This window comes from Alligator mississippiensis, chromosome 2 (assembly GCF_030867095.1).
Source record: "Alligator mississippiensis isolate rAllMis1 chromosome 2, rAllMis1, whole genome shotgun sequence".
NCBI classification, from domain to species: domain Eukaryota; kingdom Metazoa; phylum Chordata; order Crocodylia; family Alligatoridae; genus Alligator; species Alligator mississippiensis.
The window spans coordinates 92,376,145-92,395,348 of record NC_081825.1 but is presented as its reverse complement, the minus strand read 5'-3'; the positions used below and the strand labels follow the sequence as shown (position 1 = coordinate 92,395,348).

The window sequence follows — 19,204 nt, the reverse complement described above, 5'->3', positions numbered from 1 at the left end:
GGGTGAGGTGGGCACGCTAGTAGGGAGGGAAAGACTGCAGAAAGACCTGGATAGGTTGCAGGGGTGGGCTGACAGAAACAGGATGCATTTGAATATGAACAAGTGCAGGGTGCTGCACTTGGACAGTAGTAACCGGCAAGACACTTATAAGATGTGAAACTCCCTTCTTGAGAGCACGGAGGCAGAAAGGGATCTTGGAGTCATTGACTCCAAGATGAACATGAGCCAACAATGCGAGGTCACAGTCGGCAGGGCTAACTGGACCCTATCGTGCATCCACAGGTGCATCTCAAGTAGGGCCAAGGAGGTGATCCTCCCCCTCTACGTGACACTGGTCAGGCTACAGCTGGACTACTGTGTCCAGTTCTGGGTGCCCCACTTCAAGAGGGATGTGGACAACATTGAGAGGGTTCAGAGGAGGGCCACCCACATGATCCGGGTACAGCAGGGCAGACCCTACAATGAGAGGCTATGGGACCTGAACCTGTTCAGCCTTCACAAGAGAAGGCTGAGGGGGGACCTTGTGACCGTCTATAAACTCACTAGGGGGGACCAGAAGGGTTTGGGGGAGACCTTGTTTCCCCCAGCGGCCCCCGGGATAACAAGGAATAATGGCCACAAGTTGTTGGAGAGTAGGTTCAGATTAGACATCTGTAGGAACTACTTCACAGTTAGGGCGGCTAGGATCTGGAACCAACTTCCAAGGGAAGTGGTGCTGGCTCCTACTTTGGGGGTCTTTAAGAAGCAGCTCGATGCCTACATGGCTGGGGTCACTTGAGCCCAGTTTCTCTCCTGCCCAGGCAGGGGGTCGGACTTGAAGATCTACAAGGTCCCTTCCGACCCTACTTCTATGATTCTATGAAGAACTGCAGAGTAACTTTGTACAGCTACAGAAATTAGTAGCATGATGGCAAATTAATTTTGACAAATGCTAGGTAACGCACACTGAAAGAGGAATATGAACAGTTCATATTCATGAGTTATTCATAAGTTATAGCCATTATGCTCCTGGCTATAAAGCAAAAACTAACTGGCAAGAATTAAGAATCAATGTCTATAAATAAGTTGTTCCATTACTGTCTGCTGCGTGATATTAGATATATTTTTATATTTTTATATATATCTATATCTATATATATCACAATTGAGTTTATTTTTTTCTCCCTAGTTATGATCTACTTGGCTTTCGACTAGTGTAGGTAGGTATCAAATACATCAACTCAGAAAGGTGCACGTACAAATCTGCTCTCAGGCTTTCTGAAGTGATGCCAGTTTTGATTTTGGGCTGAAAGGATACTTACTGGAATATTTCTTTTTCTCTGTCTGCTTATATTTTTTCTTGAAATCTTGTGTGATTTTTTTTTAAGTTTCTCTCATTCTGAGACTAAACTTTCTACCCCAGACATAGAGATAATTGGGAACTAGCAGCAGGTCACAGTGACCTCAACTGCCCTATTGAACAAAGTGATGACAGATCTACTGTAAACTTTTCACTCAGTGGGATTTGCAAGTCAGATTCAAACTTGAAGTCCAAGTTTGTAAGTTCCAACATTTTAAGTAACTTTGGGCAGTGACTATACAAAGCTGAATAAGTTTTCAAGAAATATGTATTAATAATACAACAACAACAATGCTGCTACTACTACTACTAATAGGCGAACAAAAATTACTTTCTACAACAGTGATGAAAAATATGCATAGTTACGAAGAGATTTTCATTAGTCTGTGGTTGTGGCCTCCTTGGCTGCTAGTTGATTCAGGTTTGGAATTTATGTTGATTTTCAGGGCTTTTGAATAGACATGCATGGGTGTATTAAGCAATACATTTTCTAAAGAATGAAAAGTAAATTAGAAGTAGAGATTCAAGATAAGGTTCTCATTATGTAGGGATTTTTCATGTTCAGTCTTGGCCCAGGCATATCAATCTCACAACTCAGTAGGTCAGGAAATGCATTATACTACTGGAAAAATAGAAGTTCTTGACTATGTAACAGTATAATGATATTACCTATTTCTGGATAATGTATCTAGAATATTTGAACTTTATATACCATTGGTGTCATCATTATGCTTTAGTCCTCTTCATTTTAGCAGCTAATATCTGACAAGCTGCCAGTGTTAGATTAATGCCACCCAAATTACTAAATAAAGTGTTAGGAAACAGCAGTATCAAGTGTTTACAGTTATTGATATACTGGCCTTATCAATCTTATCAAAATCTGAGTGGTACTATTAAAGTCTGATGTTACACTTAAACAGTGTGATGGACTAATGCAAATATTTTCAGGATCATTAAAATGTTCCAAGCATTAGTTCTGGATAAGGGATCAGAAAAGAAGTATTCATGTTTGAACTATCAATACTTTTTCATAAATTGGACAATACATGCAATCAAGCTAAAGGAGATAATTAGATGGTTCTGCCGAAGGCCAAATTTTGCACTCATTTACATTCATATAGCCTCATTAACTTCAGCCAGGCTTCTCAGGTGCAACTGAGGAAAGAATTATACCATTAGTGTTCATAAAACTAAACCCAGGAGTTATGAACATGGGAGATGAAAGTGAACGTGTCTTGTTTGACAACCAGTGAAAGAATTATCCTTTTCCAAACATGGCTGTATGTAGATATCTAACACTGCAGGCAGCTCCTCTTTTTAGGTGATTTTTACATTTTGCCATTTGTGAAATGAGCATCGTGATACTGCCAAGCTTTGGAAATCTTTTAGGAAAGCAGTGCTCATTAGAGCCATACAAGAGGCCTCCCACATCATTGGGTCTTTCATGATGAGTTTATAAATGGCCATATAGCCCTCAATCACCCCAGTTCCGTCCATTCCACAGATAATTGTGGATACACTGGCTTCTTCTCTGGATCAGAAGGAATGTTTTCTCTCTATCTAGACATGTTACACTAAGTAACAGATCATAATAAGTATTTTCTATTTTAAGTATGTTCTATGCTATGAAAAATATAGATTCCTAGGACATCTCTGGCTGAATTCTAGTCATGATGTCTGGTCCAAAGGATGTGGAAGAATGCACCAGGTTAAAATAGCATATTTATTTCATATCCTTCCATCTTCCCAGAGCTATATGCACCTCGTTCTGATATGTTTGTTATATCTTATGCAACACCATTCCCCAGTTGTTGCATGTGTATGTGTGTGTGCCCATATCAAGAATTCAGCAGATTTGTGTCTATTTGCTTATTTATGAAAATGAATATACTAGCATATGTTCAGATTTAATATTAATTAAATTGTGTTTGAATGTTAAGTGCAATATAAATGTTATATAGATGTTAGTTTATGCATTATATATATATCTAGTGAACAGTCATCTCTTGCATAATATACTCATGAAATTCCATTCACTGTTAAGAAAAGTCATCGGTTAAAACCTGATAGCATATATATTTCAGGGGAAGGGCACCAAATGATAGGTTTTCATTAGTTAATATCTATTTTTACTGTTTGCAGGTATCTTCTCAGTGCTCAGCTTGGCATCCGAATGTACTACTCTTGCGGCTGAACTCCCCAAAGTGTCCTACGTGAAGGCCTTAGATGTTTGGTTGATTGTTTGCCTCCTGTTCGGGTTTGCTTCACTGGTTGAGTATGCAGTGGTTCAAGTAATGTTGAACAATCCAAAGAAAATTGAAGCTGAAAAAGCAAAAATTGCCAAGGCAGAGCAAGCAGATGGGAAAGGTGGAAATGCAGCCAAAAAAAATACAGTGAATGGAACAGGCACCCCTGTCCACATCAGCACTTTACAGGTAAGAGCTATAAAGTTATGTTAGCAAGTCAGGCTGTATGTAATCATTGTTATTTCAGAGATATATTATTTTTAATTCTGGATAATGCTTAAACTTAGATAAAGCAAGGACAGTTAACTTGGTTATACCATGATCATTTATGGACAGCATTCTGAACAACTGGCCCCAAGTGACTTGGCTTCTTGTTGTTTGCTGAAAAGCTCAAAGGACTTTTTTGTTGCTGTTTCTTTTTTTTAATGTGCTAGTATAATGCCAGCTGCTGGGTTCCAGGTAAATCAATGGCCAGCATCTTGATGTCTAATTAATAGCTGTCAAATTGGGTTTAATTCAGAAGACAATGATTCTAGTAAGGATTGTTGAGAATGTTCTCAAATTAGGCTAGTTTCATTATTTTACTTGAAATGCAGAGTGACACAGCGTATTATATAAAGAATATTTATTCCGAGAGATTCAGAAGTCCAGGCATTTGTATATAGGAGAAATATGCTTGCTTCTTACCCTTCTGCTTGTGCTGCAGGGCTCATGAAGAAATCTATTCAGTTTCCTAGTAGGATTAAAGATCATATGTGGACTGGCTTGTGCCAAAGTTTTTGATATTGGTGCTGGCTTCCTATTGCAGTAACATCATCTGTTTTTGATCAAAGAGTTATAGACACCACAAGTGAACCCCCACCAGCCCTAAATGATATTTAATTGATGCATATTTTTCAGCAGAGACTATTTTGATGTTAATGGAGTTACATAAGAAATGAATTTAGCTCTCAACATCCAGTGACTGAACAATTTAGATATGCAAAATAAGGATATTAAGCCAGATCTGAGCCCCTGCTGTGCATCAGAATGATACAAAATGACTTTAAAGCTGCCTTGAGGAGGCATCAGAAGATCAGTTTTTGGGGTATGATGACCTAGTAAGTTGACATTCTCCAGGAAGTGAAGGAAACCTGCTGAGGTTAAAACTTCGCTATATTCTAGCTGGTACTACAAACTCAAGTGAACAAATTCTGTCACACCTAAGTTACAGCAACCTTGTAACTGTCCTAAATTGCTCCTGGGACTAGTTCATCTCTTTCTTCAGTCAGCCCTGGACTTGGAGGAAAGGTTGAAAGTGGCACAGCAACACTTTGCTTCTCTATTGTACTGAATTGTAAACAGCTAAGAATTATACCCTTGTTATGAAGCATGTTTCCACACCCCAAATGCAACCTTTTCCTACAAAGCTATAATTTAGATGCAGCATTCCAGCAGAACAGTAGGTTCTTTTTATTATTTTTGTCCAAATATGTACAAAGTTATATCAGTGACAAGATTGTAACTTGACAATAATTTAACAGTGCTGCCAGCAAAAACAGAGGTATGTGACAATCTATCCTAATAATTTATTCCTTTCATAGATTCATAGATTCATAGATGTTAGGGTTGGAAGGGACCTCAATAGATCATCAAGTCCGACCCCCTGCATAAGCAGGAAAGAGTGCTGGGTCTAAATGACCCCAGCTAGATACTCGTCTAACCTCCTCTTGAAGACCCCCAGGGTAGGGGAGAGCACCACCTCCCTTGGGAGCCCGTTCCAGACCTTGGCCACTCGAACTGTGAAGAAGTTCTTCCTAATGTCCAGTCTGAATCTGCTCTCTGCTAGCTTGTGGCCATTGTTTCTTGTAACCCCCGGGGGTGCCTTGGTGAATAAATCCTCACCAATTCCCTTCTGTGCCCCCGTGATGAACTTATAGGCAGCCACAAGGTCGCCTCTCAACCTTCTCTTGCGGAGGCTGAAAAGGTCCAGTTTCTCTAGTCTCTCCTCGTAGGGCTTGGTCTGCAGGCCCTTGACCATACGAGTTGCCCTTCGCTGTACCCTCTCCAGGTTATCCGCATCCTTCTTGAAGTGTGGCGCCCAGAATTGCACGCAGTACTCCAACTGCGGTCTGACCAACGCCCTATAGAGGGGAAGTATCACCTCCCTGGACCTATTTGTCATGCATCTGCTGATGCACGATAAAGTGCCATTGGCTTTTCTGATGGCTTCGTCACACTGCCGGCTCATGTTCAACTTGGAGTCCACTAGGACTCCAAGATCCCTTTCCACCTCCGTGCCACCCAGCAGGTCATTCCCTAGGCTGTAGGTGTGCTGGCAAGGCTGTAGGTGTGCTGGCTAGGCTGTAGGTGTGCTGGTTACATACACCTGTATGCCATTGGCTTTTCTGATGGCTTCGTCACACTGCCGGCTCATGTTCAACTTGGAGTCCACTAGGACTCCAAGATCCCTTTCCACCTCCGTGCCACCCAGCAGGTCATTCCCTAGGCTGTAGGTGTGCTGGCTAGGCTGTAGGTGTGCTTTGGTTACATACACCTTACTAGCTACACACAGTCCTTTTAATTGCCCCAAATACATGGAGTAACACAATTAGGATTTTTTTTAATGGTCATTTTGTCATTTGTGCTAAACTATCAGTTTTCAACACAGTTTCTTAAAATAATATATATAACCACGTGTTTTACCGATCTAAATAAATGGAAGACATTTCATAGAAACCCTTCCCATTCCCACAATAGAATAATTGATGGTCTGAAGGTTTATGCTCCAGTCTTGGCTTTCCCCGCCAAAATCTGCAGAAACCTGTTCTACATATCCTGCATCATGGAAACCTGAGAATGGCATTACAAGGTTGAGACTGGCCTGTTTTACTAGTGTATCCCCTAGGCTCTGAAGGACTCTTACCCACAAACACCTTTATTCTATTGGTGGGAATACTATGTTCTGGATAGAGTGCTACACTTGTGGCTTCTGCTGGTCAGAAAACAGGTGCACATAAAACACTGCTTTTGCTAAGAAATTTTAGAAGTACCTCTGGATTATACAAGAATCTTCACTTATTGTCAGCTGGTCTTCTTTGTGGTTAATAATGCCCTAGGTCCAGTGTTCTTTGATCCAAGGTGTTGAAACTGGATTTATGACCCAGACCCTTTAAAAATAAATGTTTGAGGACTGATAATTCCTGGAAAGAGCACCATAGTGAGCTAGGAACAGGGGCCAGGTGACTGAGCCACATGACTCTTGGCTAGGAAGATACAGAGGAGTTCTATCAGCTCATTCTAGGGGACTGGAAAGTCAAATGCATGCTAATGGTAGAGAGAGGAGGTCATAATAAATGCGTGTGTAAACACTCTTTATGCTCAAATGAAACACCTCCTTGTTTTGAGATAGTTAATAGACTCTGAGATAAATCCACAATGTTATGTGGCTGAGAAATGAAGAAAGGCTGAGCAGAGAGAAATCATCAAAGATGGCAGATATTATGGCCTATGTTTTAAAATAATATAAAATTAACTTATTATCCCATTTGAAGAGGGAAATGAATTTATTCCACTTAAAAGCATATGTCTAGAAAAATTCAGAATTCAGCACCACATGCCATATCTAGGAAAAGTATTAGCTTCTCACAGATCACACTAACACTTAATAGACAGCCTAAAACTCCTACTGTAATCTACCTGGCAACAAATTACCCTCTCGCTCCCTCTAGTGGTTCATTACATTATCACTGGCATCTTTAATCTTAATATAAAGTGCTTGAGTCACTATCATCCTCTGTGTGCAGAAGAGCACAATAATAGGAACCACCCAAAGTATGCCAAACCATTTGCCCATAGTAATTAGTTGAGCAAAGAGCATTCTCATTTTTATGCATGTGATTATTCTATTCATATTAAATAAAACAGCCTTTCTCTGAGGTTCTTGGCAGCTTTGAAATCTTTGAATATTCAGACCCAAACAATACTCTGTCCCAAACAGAAATAGCAGTCTGTGTCATGCCTTTCTAGCCTCAGAATCTTGAGTACAGGAATAGGCTATGCAGCAAGCTCCAAAGTCAAAGAGGTTGATGCTGCTCAGTGCTTATAGTGGAGGAAGAAAGCTAATTCCAAAGACAGGAGAACTCCACCAACATCACCCTCCAAAGACAGGAGAGCTCTACCTAATTCCAGAGACAGGAGAACTCTATCAGCTCTACCAGCATCCCATTGCATGGATACACTTCAGATGTTTGGGTTCACAGGTAAATTAACAATGCCTTGTAATCAGTGATGTTAAACAAAGCTAATAGATTTAATAAAAGTTACCATGGGCACCCATATGCTTGAAAACATGAAAAGATTCAACATAAACACTAATATAGTTTTTGCCAGTACAGAAAGTTCTAAGACCTAAATCTACAAAGAAGAAGTCATTATAAAAATATTATTTTCCACCTTTACTTCAACAGCAAGTCTCTCTTGTTCTAAGTGTAAGGAAAAACAGTGGTAATCTTAGATGCAGCATTGTGGTAACTGCATGAATTTGAACATTTTGCTGAGAGCTAACATAGGAAGGTTCCCCCCACCGCCACCCTCCCAACTAGCATTATAAGATTTAAAAAATAAGGAAAAGCAGAACTGTTTGTGAGATGAATCAGTTTTCCCTTGCTGCCACTGGTGGTGTGATTTTAGAGTGAGATTACATTGTTAACTTGAGTAAATCCTCCTGGATTTGAAAAGTCACATTTTCATCATGCCCATCCATAGAAGCCATCCCACATGTATAATATGCTGATGACTGAGCTGAACATTTGGTAAAAGAATAATGACTATGGCAGATGATGAATGGCTCTCTGAAGGTGATGATAACAGCCCAAAACCAGTCATTCTTAAAGAGAAATACTCATATTTCTTGGTTATCATGTCAGAACAGTGCCTGGCATCTGATACCTATTATTTTCATCTGTACTGATTTATAACATATCAGACCTTTGGTGATTATTCAACTGATCCTTCTGTAGTGGTTTTTTCCCTTCACCTGTGTGTGTGCTTCTGGCTCAGAGATTTCTTACAGAATCATCAGGTGCACATTTTTGATTTGTGATCTGTAAGTACAGAGCTGGTTAGCTGTACCTTTTACTGACTTCAAATCAAAGCAGGCCATGAGTGCCTTGGGTTCTTCACATTGTATCTTTTGTGACATTACTCTTGGTACAGTCACATACTGTGTGGGAGGAAGAAACACTGTTACCATGGGGAACTTTAGTCTGTAAAATATATGTTGGAGGTCTCATGCTGTGTGTACTAAAATGTCCTTGAGATTGCTAGAAATTATACTTATCAAATGTTCTATGTCAAAAACCATTGTATTGAGCATGGCAGATTTTAATCATCTTGAGAGACAATAGAGAAATAGGAACTGAGTACAGAATTAAAAGTGGTTGCTTAGATAAAAGCAACTGTAACTTGGTTACATTTGTTATGTGCAAATAGAGTGAAAGTCCCTGCAAAATATATATTCAATACTGTACAAAGGCAAATTTCACAAATCTGAAAACAATTGTAAACAAAATCAGCTGAAAGGAGAATTTTAAATGAATGAAAAAATGTGAATGATCATTGGGACCTGTTTTAGAACATCTTATTAGATGCACAAAAAGGCATAATCAAGAAATAAACTTTCAGTGGATTGGGGGAAAAGGGAACAAAAGAAACAAAAAAATCCAACAGCCTGAACAACCAGGGACTGACTTAGGAAGATTAAGTAGCAATAAAAAATTGACAGAAATGAATATAATATTGATGCTATTAATTATAGAAAAGTAACATTGAGAACAAAAGGCTTGCATATTTAAGAACAATGCAAAGGCCAAAAGAGACCCTATCAATAGGTATTAATGGTATCAAGTTTGTTACTAGAGGAAAATGGTAGAATTGCCATTAATAGGGCAGAACTGGTCAATAAATATTTCCATTTTGTATTTGGGGAAATATCCAGATCATGTGTTCTTATTGTATGATGAAATGCTTTCCATTCCTAGACTAGCTAATAAACTATTAAAGTCAAACAGTTCTAAATCGTCATGTCTGGTTAGGTTGTATCCAGGATTTTTAAAAGAGCTGGCCCAGGAGCCCTGTGAACCATTAATGTTGATATTTAATAAGTCTTGGAAAATTGGGGAAGTTCCAGATGACTTCAAGAAAGCTAATGTGCCAGTTTTTTAAACAAGGTAAATAGGATAACCTTAGTAATTACAGGCCTGACATCAATCTGAGCAAAATAAAAGAATGGCTGATATGGGACTTAGTTAATTAAAAAGAAGGATAATAAAATTAAAGCCAATGAACATGGGTTTATGTAAAGTAGATATCCTCTCATTTTTTTTCAATAGATTTCTAAGACATGGTAAGTTTCATAAAGATAATAGTGTTGTGGTAGTATACTGATTTCTGAAAATCATTTGGTGTGATTCCATGCAGCATTTTGGTTAAGTAGCTAGAAGTTAAGAAACTGGAAACTCAAGATGGTTTAAATGTGATTTCATCTCAGTCTGTAAGTACCTATATAGGGAATAGAAATTTGATAACAGAAGGCACTTTCATTAGCAGCTAAAGGTATAATGAACTTTAACAGCAAATTGAAGCTAGGCAAATCCAGAATGGAAATAAGGTGCAAATTTTTAACAGCCAGGATGAACAATTATTGGACTCACTTACCAATAATGAAGAATGGTTGTGGAGAATTTTCCATCAGTAGAGACTTTTAAAGCAAGCTTTAATGTTTGTCTAAAATATATGCTCTAATTTAACTACAGCTGGTGGACCTGAAGCAGTGTGGAAGTAGCATGGCTTGTATAATACAGGAGGTCAGACTAGATGATTACAGTGGTTCATTCTGCCTTTAAAAAAATATAAGTCTTTTCTTAGAAACTTCTGAGTTCTGGGTTTAGGCCCTATGTGTGATTTATTAAGATCCAGGGTGGAGAAAATATAAAATAGGTATAAACGTTTTAGTAAGAAGGTATTGATGTGCAAGGACTGGAAGTTGTCATAAAATCAGTCATAGAAAAGAAGGGCTGGAAGGGAGCGCCAGAGGTCTAGTCCAACTGCCTGCCTGGGGCAGGATCATCCCTATCCAAACCATCCCATACAAACCATAATCTAAACTCTACATAAAACTATGGTCAACTCTGACCCAACATAGAGCTTTAAATCTTTAAAACTTATTTTCTTTGTAAATCTTCAGTGTAACAGTCTAAATACCAAGCCCTTCATAGCAGCTGACTTTCTAAAGAAAATGTCCTCTGTCTTTTGATAAGTTTACAGGAGTATTATGTGAATCCCAGATTTTCCAGGTATGGGGGAAGGGAGAGGGACAAAAGGCAAATGAGCAATTTTTAAAATGTACGAAGTCACCTCATTACCAGAAAATTGTAGGTATACTGGAGGGAATTTAGAGAAGAGCAACAAAAATACTTGGAAGTGGAAAGATTTATGAGAAAGGATTAAAAGCTTGGCTAAGCAATAGCTAAATGAGAAAATGGAAACAGTGCAAACCCCCCTGGGAAAGAGCAATAATTAAGAGTGGTACAAGAAGTATAATTAGGAATAATATAATAAAATCACAAGGGGAAAATTTAGCCTGAGTATCAGACAAAAACTTCCTAAAAATGAGATTTGTTACAGTATGGAAAGGTCTCCAAAGCAGAGTAGTCCAAGCCCTATAAGGTGATAGAGTAGTTAGAACTAGACAAGACAAAGTTATGCTCTGTTATTGTGGTGAACAATTGTACATTTGTTGGGACTAGATGACTTAATAATTTCTCCCAGCTCCTCTGATTGCATGAGAATTGTTTTGAAAATGTGCTCAATGTGATGTTAATTTTTAATCATGACAGCTCCACTGGTATTGTTTTTATATTTTTTATATTATTTTCTGGTGGCACCTGTGTGTGCAAGGTACTGTGCAGATGCATAAGAAAGCTTGATTGCCAGCCCCCTAAGTACATGGTTTGTTCTGACATTTGCAGGAATCTGTGGTATATCTGTTAATCCAACCTGAGTGTCTTTGATTATGTAGAATAGGAGTCAGACACTGTACAGTGTAAATAGATTAATAATTACTGAAGAGAAATATATCCCAGATATTTTTAACTAAAATATTTAAATTACAAGCTAAGTTACACTCATGCACATTACTCTTGCCATCTACATCTCCCAATGCAGATGCAGTTAGATAGCTTTATAGGTTATAGGCCTGGGAGAGACCTCCTGGATGAAGGACTCTACTATTGGAGGAAACCACAACATACAATCTTCTTCATAAATAAATCAAGCATGATCTTAGGTAGGGAGTTTGACCTGACTGTTCTGAGTAGAGGATTGTTCCAGACAGTTCAGAAACCAAATACAGGATAAAAAAAGAGACAGGGGAAAAAAGGCTTTATAATTATGGAAGTAAAATGTCCGAAGTTTAAAAAATAACCCTTAATTTTGTTGTGTATTTTGCATATCAGCTTTGGCAGATTCTATCTTCAAATGCTCTGGTTTTATCAAAAATCAAAGTTTGACACATATGGAAATGTATGAAACTTATGGTGAAGTGGAACATGGTCTGACTTCTTCCCTCTCCTCCCATCCCCCCCTGAAATCACCCTGTTCAATAAAAAGGGGAGAGGGTGGGAACCACCCAACTCACTCAAATAGTTAGTATCTACCATGTGTTTCCTAAACCCAGATTTATTTTTATCTCATGTCAGCTTTCAAAATGTTTGTCAACAGATCAAGAAAATCCAATGCTGAAATTACCTCTCTTCTTTTTCCCCTTACTTTTTCTCCAAATATTCTAAAATTAAATGAATCATTGGGCGAGATCAAAGTACAATTAGCTGTCCAGCTCAAATTGTTGCCTACCAGTGGTCTCCAAATTCCTTCAAACTGCCTACAGTTTCACCCTTTCAGATATTTGTTTTATCTAAAATATGAACTCTTCACAGCCTAAGGAAACCCCCCGGTAACCATTTATTTAAAAACTTTAGTCCATGAATGATGGTTAAGTGTCATTCCTTGTCCTTTTATGGGATAGCAGAATGGACAAGTCTGTAACAGAGATAGAATCATAGAAAATTAGGGTTGGAAGGGACCACAGGAGGCATCTAGTCCAAACCCCTGCTTAAAGCAAGACCATCCCCAAGTAAATCATCCCAGCCAAACCTTTGTCTAATCGGGTTTTAAAAACCTGCAAGGATGGAGATTCCACAACATCTCTGGGTAATCTGTTCCAATGCTTTACTACCCTCCTAGTGAAAAAATTCTTTCTAATATCTAACCTAAACTTCCCTTGCTTTGACTTGAGACCGTTGCTCCTTGTTCTGTCATCTGCCACAACTGAGAACAGTCTAGCTCTATCCTCTTTTGAACCCCCCCGTCAGGTAGTTGAAGGCTGCTATTAAGTCCCGTCGCAGTCTCCTCTTCTCTGGACTAAATAAGCCCAGTTCCCTGAGCCTCTCCTCATAAGTCATGTCCCCCAGCCCCTTCACTATTTTTGTTGCCCTCTGCTAGACTCTCTTCAATTTGTCCACATCCTTCCTGTAGTGGGGGGCCCAAAACTGAACACAGTGCTCCAGGTGTGGCCTCCCCAGTACTGAATAGAGGGGAATTATCACTACCTTTGACCTGCTGGCAACAGTAGGTCACTTCCCTTGACCTACTGGCAACACACCTACCAATGCCCATTATGCAGTTAGCCTTCTTGGCAAAAAGGGCACACTGCTGGCTCATATTCAGCTCATTGTCCACTGTAACCTCCAGGTCCTTTTCTGTAGAGCTGCTGCCCAGCCAGGCAGCCCCCAGCCTGTACCAGTGCATAGGGTTGTTCCGTCCTAAGTGCAGGACTTTGCACTTGTCCTTGTTGAACCTCATGAGATTTCTTTTGGCCCAATCCTCCAATTTGTCTAGGTCACTCTGAATCCTAGCCCTACCCTGAAGCATATCTGCTACTCCCTCCAGCTTGGTGTCATCTGCAGACTTACTGAGGGTGCAGTCTAGGCCATCTTCCAGGTCACTGATGAAGGAAGACATTGAACAAAACTGGCCCCAGGACCGACCCTAGGGCACTCCACTTGACACCAGCTGCCAACCAGACACTGATTACTACTTTCTGAGCCCAATGTTCTAGCCAGTTTTTTATCCCTCTTACAGTCCATTCATCCAGCCCATACTTCCTTAAAATTTCCTCATGCCCACCTTTCCTAGCTGAGGCTCTGGGGCCAAACCAGACTTAAACTCATAACCTACCCACCAGGAGCTCAGCACACAAACCCATAAACTGGACAACAAGACCGTAATTCCTGCAGCTCCCAGGGCTGGTTCTAAAGGCTCACACCAGCCCTTGAACTCACACCCTTAGGCTTCTCAGGTCATTTCATAGGGCTCTGTAATACTTCCCCTATAACATGACTCCCAGGAATGGTGGGGCACCAGACAGAGCTAGGAGAAAGACAGGAATTCAGTCCCTCAGGGAACTGAAATCCTCAAGTGCGAACCCCTAGTAAGCAGACCTGGCAAAGTGGTATAGCACTTCTATGAACTGTCTTTATAAAGACACCATGGAATGTTAGTACAAAGAAGATGCTGTCCCACATTTACAGGGGGTCCATCTAAGACAGAAGTTACATCTGTTAATTGTCTGATGTAGAATACCTTGCTAGGGTCTTTTGTATAAAGTACTACAGTTTTTAGAGTTACTCTGGATTGGAGCTTCTGGGCATAATGTAAGTATTAAATAATATCCATTTGGCAAAATTCTTGGGCTCTGAATCCATTGAGGAAAATATTTTTTTCTCTTTCTGTAGCCTTAAAATGGAGCAATCTAACTATAGCTACTTCCACAGCATGAGGCATCTTGTACATGCAAAATTATACAATTATGAATGTTTAGATTAGTTTATATGATTGACTGATCATCCTTAAGTACTTTTTAATGCAACCATTCAGCAAATTACACTAATGTAGTGAATACCCATTAACAAGTAATTTCTTATAGGTTTGTTTGCTGTTTTCTCTAACAGCTGCAATATGTTTGTGAATACTGGTGAGTAGATCATGATTTTCCAAACTCTTTATTTCATAGGTTGGTGAGACCAGATGCAAAAAAGTTTGCACTTCGAAATCTGATCTGAGATCCAATGATTTCAGCATCGTTGGAAGTTTGCCAAGGGATTTTGAATTATCAAACTATGATTGTTATGGAAAGCCCATTGAAGTCAACAATGGGCTTGGGAAATCTCAAGCCAAGAACAACAAGAAACCTCCTCCTCCCAAACCCGTCATTCCATCAGCAGCAAAACGAATTGATCTTTATGCAAGAGCACTGTTTCCTTTCTGCTTCCTGTTCTTCAATGTCATATACTGGTCTATATATTTATGATAAATCTTTTATTTTTTTCATTTGTGTAATATATATCCCATTTCATTACTCCCTTTCCTAGTCATGAAGGCCACTCTGTGAAATTATTTGCATTTGCAAAACAATATATTGCATTTTAGATGCCATGTGATTGTACTGAAAATATGGCATCTTAACTTTGAATGACAGCATGACACTGCAATGTCTGTGCTCTGCCCAATCGTTGTATATAACTGTACAGCATACATCCTGCTTTAGGAATATATGAAAGGCAATGCATTCATTATAAAGCCAGATAATTCTCTTCAGTTATTAGTATCATACAAAGATCTAAAGTGTTTCTGATAATGAAATTGATGTGCACGTTGAGTATTATTAAAATCAGTATTATAATATATGTAGTATTTAAGAGCTCTTCTCATGACTTTCGGAAAAAAAAAAACCCAAAAAACATCTTGTTCCTGTATAATTTTAGATGGCACTGTTGAAGAACAAGCTAAGTTGTAATTCATACTATTTAAAGTTTGTAAGTGGAGGAAATACTGATAAAGCTGATCTCTTCTATGTGGAAAAATAAAGAACAGAGAATGACTAGTTTTGTAAAATCAGTTCATTTAGAAAAAAAAATATGCTGCATCCTTCAAGCTAGCATACTTCAAAGACATGTGAAATTATGATGGTAATAAATATTGGGCCAAATTTTGGCAGCCATCACTACAGGCACAAGTTAGAAAACCTGTAGACAGAGAGGAAATGTAAGGTAGGGTCTTTCCTGTTTCTATATGATGCCAAAAAAATGTATAAACAGGTTAGTCTCCAGGCTGTAGGCCACAGGAGGTTTAGAGAAATGTCACAGGATAGGGCCTAAAATTTCAGGGTGCACTGTGTATTTTCATATGTTCTTGTTCTCTTGCTCAGTTGAAGAAACCTTTCCAAGCCTGTGGTATAGAAGAGTCATAATTTATTTTTCATCTGATCTGGTGTGTCTGTGTTTGCAGACACTGAAGTTCAAAACTCTTGAGTTTAAATGAACCAGTTGTTTCCATAGTTGTTTCTCACCTTGACTCATACTCAAGGTTTGCATTTGCATTTGGCCAAGCTTATGCATGTTAGCACAGCTGACCAAAAATATGATCTAAGAGTCATAATGAAGGGGAAAATTGTTTGAAGGACAAAGAGACTGCAGCCCATAAAAAAGTCAAGATTTCCTGTCTGGTGGCCAAAGAGGTAGCTGTAATGTCTGCCTTCACCAGCCCATTTATACTGCTGCTTCCTTTTGGAAACAAAATCCTATCTGTAATAAGGGTGTGACAGACTGGAGGTCTGGTAAGAGACTGCCTTTGTTCCCTAGACCCAGTCACTTGACATGGTTAGGATTATAAAAATATAATAGTCAAATATGCAGTGTAAGGATCAGTACCCATGGATTTGTGTGGCCACTATGACACTGCCCTTTGTGAGGCAATAGCAGAGACCATAGACAGGTGTCACATTTGTGCCAGGAGGAATGCCCTTCTTCCAACACAAAAAGAGTGTACAGCTGTTCAGGTTTCTTTGTGGAAGATATTGGGCTCTTCCATGAAAACATGAGAGCACTTCCCACCCTCTGTCAGGGATCCCAGGCCCCAGGTTGCCCACAGTGATGAGGAGGCAGCTACAGGTTGGAATATCTATATGCTCCCCCTCTCTCCAGGTTTTCCAGCCCTGCGAATTTCCCAGATTTGCTCTCCCTAGCCAGAGTAGCTGTCTTTACATAATACACAGGGACTTTCATAAGATCAGAGTACTGTTTCATTGGGTTGAGACAAACACATTTCCTTTTATATAACTAGGGTATGGTTGTTAGTCAAAATATTAAATGGAGACAGCTCCCACTACTGGGTGCCATACAAAAATTAATCTGTGATCAATCTTCTGTACAAGATAAAAACAGGAATTTGAAGGGGGAAAATAACTGGCTATTCAAACTAAATCTATGGCAGTCCCTTTTCAAGAAGAAACAAGTCAAATAACCTTTGTTGAGACAAATGTCTTTTTCATGTGGGACCTGTCTGAAACCTGTGGGACAGTCTGGACCATGGAGAAAGCTCACATGGCATCTTGTAATTTGGAATGCAGTTTTTGTCCCAAATTTCAATTAAATCTGGAGCCTAGATATTGCACAGACAGAGCAAAAAAAAAAATTTCACAAATTCTTCATTTGGCCTTTCATGCACACGCACACACAGTGTGTGCCTGTGGTGATAGCTGCTTGCGTGCACACACCCACACAAGCTCTTCCAGTTTCAAATCAAAGGTTTACTCTTCTGATGGGAAATTCACTTGGTGTCTATTTGAGACCTATACACTGTCTGAGCACACAAGAATTAAATTATTTTGGATAGTCTTAGGTCTTCTGTCAAACATTCTGATTGATTGCTCTTAAATTACAAATCACAATACATATAGTGAATTATTTGTAATTTTTGCAGCAACAATCTATAAAAGGTCTAAAAAGTTCTGTCATTAAGGATATGGATGTTCAATTATCCTCTGTCTCCCTTGTCTGTAGTTTCCAAGGGTCTGTTTACATAGGCAACCAGAATTTAGCTTCAAAGGGAAAGCCAAATATTGCTGGACACTTTGGCACTTAAAACCTTGATCGGGGGGGGAAAAAAGTTAGTATTTTTAAGGGTCCATTTCAAGGTTCCATTTTTTTTTTGTCCATTGAGAATATTTTAGGAATTGCTAGTATAAACCTAAAGGGTCAATGAAAAAGAATCGTAAGAGAAAATGGAAGGGGGGGATAACTTTTGTACATATACTCAGAGCAATATATTTATATATATTATTTTTCTCATACTTGTCCTTTTTTCTTAAGTTTCTAGAGGGCAAGCAAATAATTACCCAGAGTTGGAAATTATATGCCTTTTGAAGGATAATTTGCTTGTTAGCACTCTAATAAGATGACTTATCTGTAATTAATGTCCACATTTTATCTGTATAATCTCAATTATAGATTTTATTGTTAAATTAATCTCTGTTCTGTCTCGCTTTTCTGCTTACTTGATGGCCTCTGTGTTTATCATAAACCATTTTATCACTAGTACTTTTCAACTCCACCAACACAAGACAATGGGAAAGGAATATGCATCATTATGGCAAATGCTTTATTTTCATGATTATACAAAACCAAAGGACTGGAATACAGGATAGCATCTCATTCTGAATACACAAATTTCCCAATAATATCTTTATGAAGGTTAACATAGTAATTAACTTGTACTTTGACAGCAGAAGTATATCAAACTTAACAATATATTATTATTTCAGAATCCTTCAGTTACCCCAATAAGTAATAATCTGTTTAATTAGTCCATTTTATTGTGTTTTTCTCTCCCAAGTATTAAAAGGTCATGAGGAGTTTCTCATGTCATGTTATCAAAATATGGTCCTTCAGCACCCTCTACTTGTACAGTTCTGCCTGTAAAAGCCATCTGCCTGCTACAGTCTGGAATGGGGTTCATAACTATTTGCCTAGGGAAGTGTTATTCAGCACAGTGATATTGTGGACTGCTACTACTTTCCTAGTGGGCTCAAAGCATGCACCAAATATGCTAACTTTAGCAACTAACAATACAACAGGAGTTAAGAAAATATTAATAAGAGTTCATAAAATGATGAAGGTAAAGTTTCTAACTCTTCTTGAATACACAGCAAATTTTTAATTAGATTAGCCATAATGTTGTTCACAACTTCTGAACAAACAAAAGTTGTGAACAACATTATGGCTAATCTATTTTGAAAGGAATACTATTTGTGTGTTTCAATTTGCAGTTTCCTGTAATTTCTCCCACCTGTATCCCTGTAGGCAAAAGAAACACATACTTCTATTTCCCCTAAATCTGTTCATCTCCCAAGATACACTTGAGTCTCAGGGATTCACAAAAGGGAAATGGATTTCCTTTGCCTCTGCTGTGCTCTGGTGCTTAGTATAACTGGCTTCTAGTCCCTGGGCAGCACAGCTTCTACCAAGAAAATAGTTCAGTGTCAAACCTTGCATTTGAAGGTGTCCTGAAAAATCAGGTGTCTCTGAATCTCAGGATCCTAAGAGTATGTTTCCCCTGGTCCCTCTTGAATTCCCATGAAGGCGAATTAAGATGGTGCTTGGAGCAAAAATCATTCATTTATCTTCTTTCCTGTAGAATTGGCATCTAAGAGTTTGCCTATACTGGGAAGTCAGTGTGCAGACAA

At 38.9% G+C, this 19,204-nt stretch overlaps 1 protein-coding gene across 2 annotated transcripts in view; it reads left to right on the top strand.

Annotated features, from left to right (window-relative positions):
• GLRB (glycine receptor beta) overlaps positions 1-17,987 on the top strand; it is a 73,875-nt gene extending 55,888 nt beyond the window's left edge. For both annotated transcript variants that reach the window (XM_059721939.1, XM_059721938.1), the window contains 2 exons: positions 3,482-3,774; positions 14,696-17,987. In XM_059721939.1, coding sequence (XP_059577922.1) covers positions 3,482-3,774; positions 14,696-14,992 — 590 coding nt within the window. In that variant the 3' untranslated portion in view covers positions 14,993-17,987. The remainder of the gene's footprint in view (positions 1-3,481; positions 3,775-14,695) is intronic.
• The last annotated feature ends 1,217 nt before the right edge of the window (positions 17,988-19,204 follow it).